At 69.9% G+C, this 6363-nt stretch overlaps 1 protein-coding gene across 1 annotated transcript in view; it reads left to right on the forward strand.

The window, feature by feature from the left end:
* Positions 1–6363, forward strand: part of RYR1 (ryanodine receptor 1) — a 187254-nt gene that overhangs the window by 85704 nt on the left and 95187 nt on the right. The window contains 9 exon segments of the mRNA XM_029913199.1: positions 1–320; positions 687–768; positions 968–1098; positions 1486–1800; positions 2277–2517; positions 2827–2914; positions 3228–3320; positions 5399–5569; positions 5999–6058. The exon segment at positions 1–320 is cut by the window's left edge and continues 32 nt beyond it. Coding sequence (XP_029769059.1) covers positions 1–320; positions 687–768; positions 968–1098; positions 1486–1800; positions 2277–2517; positions 2827–2914; positions 3228–3320; positions 5399–5569; positions 5999–6058 — 1501 coding nt within the window.

The following is a 6363-nucleotide window of genomic DNA, read 5'->3' on the forward strand; positions in this document are numbered from 1 at the left end:
GGTGCGGAGATGCGTCCCCTCTGGGGTGGGGCGCAGGGCAGGTTACACAGGGACCCCACGGTTGAGTCACTCTTGTGGCAGGACGGTGATGAAGTCAGGGCCAGAGATCGTCAAGGCCGGGCTGCGCTCGTTCTTCGAGAGCGCCTCGGAGGACATCGAGAAGATGGTGGAGAACCTCAAGCTGGGCAAGGTGTCGCAGTCCCGCACCCAGGTGAAGGGCGTGGCGCAGAACATCAACTACACCACGGTGGTGCTGCTGCCCGTGCTCACCTCCCTCTTCGAACACATCGCCCAGCACCAGTTCGGGGACGACGTCATCCGTAAGGGGGAGCTGGGGCCTCAGGGAGGGGGGAGCCATAGGGGCGGGGGGGGTGGGAGCACCAGGGAGTGGGGGGTGCTAGTGGGCACCAGGGGCAGAGGGAGGGACTGGGGATTGGGGACGGGGGTGCCAGGGAGGGGGGCAGGGAATTTGGAGGGGTGCCAGGGGTGGGGCCGGACCCCCATGGCCCAGCAGGAGCTGGCAGCCCAGGCCCCATACAGTCCACGTAACCGGCACCCAGTGGCAGCGCTAGGCGCCTCCCCACCCCACACGGGGGCCACCCCAGCCGCAGGGCCGCCGTTTGCATGGTGAATCACCGCCAAGAGCCAGGCAATGCCCCTCCCTGATCTGCCCCCTCCCCCCCCAGTGGACGACGTCCAAGTCTCCTGCTACCGGACCCTGTGTAGCATCTACTCCCTGGGCACCACCAGGAACCCCTACGTGGAGCGGTGAGTTGGGGGGCTGGGGCGTGGGGGATCGGAGGGGAGGGCGCAGGGGCGGTGGAGCCGGGGGCGGGTCAGAGGGGAGGGCTCAGGGGCGATGGGGCCGGGGTCGGAGGGGAGGGCGCAGGGGCGATGGAGCCGGGGGGGGGACGGAGCCGGGCCGGGGCTGAGTGTCCAGATGAAGGGTCTCTGATCCCCCCCCCAGGCAGCGCCCCGCCCTGGGCGAGTGCCTGGCCCGGCTGGCAGCCGCGATGCCCGTGGCCTTCCTGGAGCCGCACCTGAACATGCACAACCCATGCTCCGTCTACACCACCAAGTCGCCGCGGGAGCGCGCCAGTGAGTGCCCCCCGCCCCATCAAACCCCCCGCCCCGTCGGCCCCCCATGCCTGTCAGCCCCCAACACCCCCGTGGGCTCCCCAAACCCCGTCAGCTCCCACACACACCATCGGCCCCCCACGCCCGTCGGCCCACCACAGACACAGGGGTGGTCCCCCCCCGTGTCTGCGGTTTGGGGGTTCTCCTTGGGACGGGCCCCAGAGCCCAAAGGGCCCCGCGCTCTGTGGTTCCATCCCCCCTTGGGGATGTCACTGGGTCCCAGGAATTCCCAGAGGACCCCCCCATAGGGTTTCCCCTGTAACTCCGCCCACCCCGTGGGATCCCCGGGTAACGCTCCCTCCCCACGGGGCGTCCCTGGGGCTGCCCCCTCACGCTTGCCTCCCACAGTCCTGGGGCTGCCCAGCTGTGTGGAGGAGATGTGTCCCGACATCCCGGAGCTGGAGCGGCTCATGAAGGAGATCAGCGGGCTGGCGGAGTCGGGCGCCCGCTACACCGAGATGCCGCACGTCATCGAGGTCACGCTGCCCATGCTCTGCAACTACCTGCCCCGCTGGTGGGAGCGGGGCCCCGAGACCGTCCCCCAGGGGCCCTGGTGCACCCAGGTGACCTCCGAGCACCTCAACACCCTGCTGGGCAACATCCTCCGCATCATCGTCAACAACCTGGGCATTGACGAGGCCTCCTGGATGAAGAGGCTGGCAGGTACTGGGGGAGGGGCAGAGGCTGGAGGGGGGCACCAGATCAGACCCAGGGGACTGGCTGGCTCAGGGGGGTGAGGAATGGGACATGGGGCCTTTCCCCTCTAGGGGGCACCAGCCCTGACCCAGCCCCAGGGCAGGGACTGGCTGGATCAAGGGGGCGGGGAATGGGACACGGGGCCTTTCCCCTTGGGGGGGCGCCAGCTCTGATCCGGGGGAGGGGGGCTGGCTGGCTCAGGGGGGCAGGGAATGAGGTGCAAGGCCTTTCCCCTTCAGGGGGTGCTGGCTCCCATGTGGGGGGTTGACTGGCTCGGGGTGGGGGTCGGTGAATGGCACATGAGGCCTTTCTCCTCTAGGGGGCACCAGCTCCAATCCAGCCCTGCAGGGGGGGCAGGGAAGGGGCGCAGGACCTTTCCCCTCTGATCCAGCCCCAGGGGGAAACCGGCTGACTGGCTCACCCTCGCCCCGCTTCCCACCCAGTCTTCGCCCAACCCATCGTGAGCAAGGCGCGGCCCGAGCTGCTGCGCTCGCATTTCATCCCCACCATGGAGAAGCTGAAGAAGCGCTCGGGGAAGGTGGTGGCCGAGGAGGAGCAGCTGCGGCTGGAGGCCAAGACCGAGTCGGAGGACGCGGAGCTGCTGATCCGTGACGAGTTCTCGGTGCTCTGCCGGGACCTGTACGCCCTCTACCCGCTGCTCATCCGCTACGTGGACAACAACAGGTGGGCGGGGCCTGGCCTGGGAGAGCCACGGCAGGAGGTGGGGCCTGCTGTGTCTGCCACAGGAAGGGGCGGGGCCTGGCCGGGGCATGCCATGGAAGGGGGCGGGGCCTGCTGCAGGTGCCATGTGAGGAGGCGGGGCCCAGCCTGGGGGAGCCACGCCCCCTCAGAACTCCAGCAGCTCCAGCCTTGGGTAGCAGGGTCCCTGGTTCAAATCCTGCCGGAGCTCGGAAAGCCCCCCCGGGCCCAGGGGGCCCTGTCAGTGCCAGTCGGAGGTCGGGCATCACCTGATGGTGCCCTGTGTGTCCCCAGGGCCAAGTGGCTGATGGAGCCCAACTCGGACGCCGAGGAGCTGTTCCGCATGGTGGGCGAGGTGTTCATCTACTGGTCCAAGTCGCATGTAAGTGGGGGCAGGTGTGAGGTGCCAGGCGCCAGCAGTAGGGACGGGCGGGGAAGTGCCGGGGGCGCTGAGCTGCGGGGAGTGGGGCAGAGCTCAGCAGGGGATGCTGGGCTGAGGGGAGCGGGGCGGGGGCTCGGCGGGGGACACTGTGCTGGGGGGAGCGGGGTGAGGGCGCAGGGGGGGGCGCCGGGCTGCCGGGGGCGGGGCGGGGGCTCGGCGGGGGGGGGGGGGCTGGGGGGGGGGGGTGGGGGGGCTCAGCAGGGGGCGCTGGGCTCCGGGAGGACAACTCTGTCCCCCTGTCCCCCTTCCCCAGAATTTCAAGCGGGAGGAGCAGAACTTCGTGGTGCAGAACGAAATTAACAACATGTCCTTCCTGACGGCCGACAGCAAAAGCAAAATGTCCAAGGTGAGGTCATGTGGGGCGCAAGGATTCCCTGCCCCAGAGGCCTGTGGGGCAGGGCGATGACAGGGGATTCACGCTGGGAAGGCCACCTGGACGCTGCCCGACCCGGCTCCCCTGCAGCCCCTGCTCCAGACGTGCAAACGCTCGTGTGACTCCGGGCGCCGATGTTCGGTGCCAAATCTCGTCCCGAGGGCTCTCGGGTCCTCGGGTGGGCAGAGGGGGCGGCCCTGCTGTATGGTCATCTTCACGCTGGGCCCGGGGAGCCCAGAGCTCACAGCGCCGGCGGAGAAGGGGGCCGAGGGGCCCGGATTGATCGAGCCATAGTCCCCGTGTGTGGGGCTGGCGGGGGGCTTCCTGGTGACTCCACTCTGATTCGGGCTATGGGTGCCTGAGGGTGGTCCCATGAGCCCCCCCGATCCAGTCTACAGGGTGCTGTCCTGCCACCCCCAATCTAACCACTGGGGGCGCCATTCTGCCATCCTCCCCCCGTGTAACCTCTAGGGCGCTGTCTTATGAGTCTCCCCTGGATCTGCGCTGGGGGCACCGTGCCCCGGGTGGCCCCGCTCTCATCCCGGGCGTGCGCTGCAGCCGCCAAGGGGGCTCGTGGCCCGTCTAACATGTCTCTTCTGTCTTGTTTCCCCTTCTCTCCCGCCCGGGTGCCTTTAGTCTGGAGAAGGCCAGGTAGCGTCTCACGGAGACCGCATGGCGCCTTGTGTCTGTGTCTGATCTGCCAGCCCCCCCCTCCCCCAGTGCTGGGGTCCTCCCCAGCCCGCTCCCCGTGTGCCCACGGTACCCTGCGTCGCACGGCCCAGGAGCCAGAGCCTGGGCGAGCGACAGTGCCCGCTGCACCTGGCCCACGGGCTCTGTAGGCACCGGCCGGTCGGCTATCGGCTCACCCAGCCCTCCGGCCCCCGGTGTACTTGGCCCGCAGCCGTGCAGTAGGCCTGCTGGTGGGGCCCCTTCCCTCTGCCAGGGCTTTTCCGCGGCGACGTGGGGCCCAGCACGGGGGATCTCTGCCCCCCCCCCCGGCGTTTGCTCCTTGCCCCCAGCTGTCTCTCAGCCCCGAAGCCGCATGTGCCAGGCTAGCTCTCTCCGGCTCCTGATCCGAACCGGTTTGGTTCCTCTGGGCTCTCGCTGTGCAAAGCTGGGGAGTGGGGGGCGGGGAGGGTTCTGCCCCCCCCCCCGGGCCCCGGGGCCCCTAACCCCCCCCCCGGCCCCCCCCCCCGGGGGGGGGGGGGGGGGGGTGCACAGGGATGTCGCAGGCAGATTATGCTGCCCTGCCTGCCTGCCGGATTGCGTGTGCCGTGGGGTGGGGTGCAGGGGAGCTGTCTGCGCCGGCCCCTCCCTGGTTTGTGCCCCCTCCAGGGGCTCCCCCCTCTCTAAGCTTGGCAGGGGCCGCCCCGGGAAGAGCTGTGGTGTCCCTGGGGGGGTGTCTCCGCCCCCCGCCCGGGATACCCCCAAGCGGCCCGTGACACGCGGGGGGAGCCCCTTCCCCACCATCCTCCGCCCGGTCAGTTCCCTCGGACCCTGTGTTTCCACTGCCCCCCGCTGAGGTGACCCTGGGCTCCCGCGGCCCGAGCTCACTGGCCGTTCCCAGCACTGTGCCTCCCGCTGTACCAGAGTGGGGGGTGACACGGCCCTCCCCTCCTGCAGCGGGGCTGGGCCGGGCGGCCGGTTCAGAACTAGAGATTCCTGAATTGTCAGCGTCTGTGACTGAGCGATCGTGTCCCCTGGCGGGAGGCGCCCACCCCCGGCTGAGCTCTCCTAGTCCTTGAGCGTGCCCCCCCCGAGCCCCCCAGGGGTTACCCAGCCATCTTTGCCCTTTCACCCTTTTCAAGTGGCCCTGCTCCTCCCCTCCCCTCATGGAGGTGGGAAGCCCCGCCCCTCGTGGGAAGCCCCACCCCTCCAGCTTGGTGGGGGTGGGGCTAGCCAGGTACCCCTCTCAGGGCGGGAGGGGCGCTGCTGTGGCCGGACGCTTCTGCCTTGGCATGTTGGCTGGAGGCAGAGGACCGGGGGGTGGGGTGGGGTGGGGGGGTCACTGCCGGGGGCCTGCCCTGACACACACACCCCGTACCCCCCAGGCGGGCAGCTCAGAGCAGGAGCGGACCAAGAAGAAGCGGCGGGGGGATCGCTACTCCGTGCAGACCTCGCTCATCGTGGCCACGCTGAAGAAGATGCTGCCCATCGGCCTCAACATGTGCTCGCCCACCGACCAGGAGCTCATCACCCTGGCCAAGGGCCGCTACGCCCTGGTGAGCCGGGGGAGGAGCCTGGGAGAGTGGGGGAGGAGCCAAGGGGAGCAGGGGCGGAGCCAGGGAGAGCCGGGGCGGAGCTAGGGGGAGCAGAGGAGGAGCTGGGTGAGCAGGGGGTAGAGCCAGGGAGAGTGGGGGAGGAGCAGGGGGCGGAGCCAGGGAGAGCAGGGGGAGGGGCCTGGGAGAGCCAAGGGGAGCAGCGGAGGGAGCTGGGTGAGCAGGGGGCGGAGCCAGGGAGAGTGGGGGAGGAGCTGGGGTGAGCAGGGGGAGGAGCCAGCGGTGGAACCAGGTGTGGCTGTTGCCCTTGGGGGTGCAGTGAGTTGGGGGTGTTTCGGGGGGGGAGCTGGGCCGGAGGGGTGGCGATGAGCTGCTGGGGTGGGAGCGGCTTCTCACCCTGGATGACGAACTCGGCACCCCCCACCCCCACAGAAAGACACCGACGAGGAGGTGCGGGATGTTCTCAACAACAACTTGCACCTGCAGGGCAAGGTGAGTGTCCCCCCCAGGCCGGCACCCCCTTCGCCCCCAGGCCGGCACCCCTTTCCCCTCCCCCGGGCAGCACGGGCCAGCCCCCATTTCCCCTCCCCTGGCTGCCACGGACCAGCCCCCCCTTTTCCTCTCTGGTGCCATGGGCTGGCCCCACCTTCTCCCCCCTCTGGGTGCCACAGGCCAGCCTCTCCTTCTCCCCTGGGCGCCATGGGCCAGTCCCCCTTTCTCAGCCCCCCCTGGGCGCCATGGGCCGGTCCCCCTTTCTCAGCCCCCCCTGGGCGCCATGGGCCAGTCCCCCTTTCTCA

Source organism: Terrapene carolina, unplaced genomic scaffold, assembly GCF_002925995.2.
Source record: "Terrapene carolina triunguis isolate 2854851 unplaced genomic scaffold, T_m_triunguis-2.0 Scaffold517, whole genome shotgun sequence".
Lineage (NCBI taxonomy): Eukaryota > Metazoa > Chordata > Testudines > Emydidae > Terrapene > Terrapene triunguis.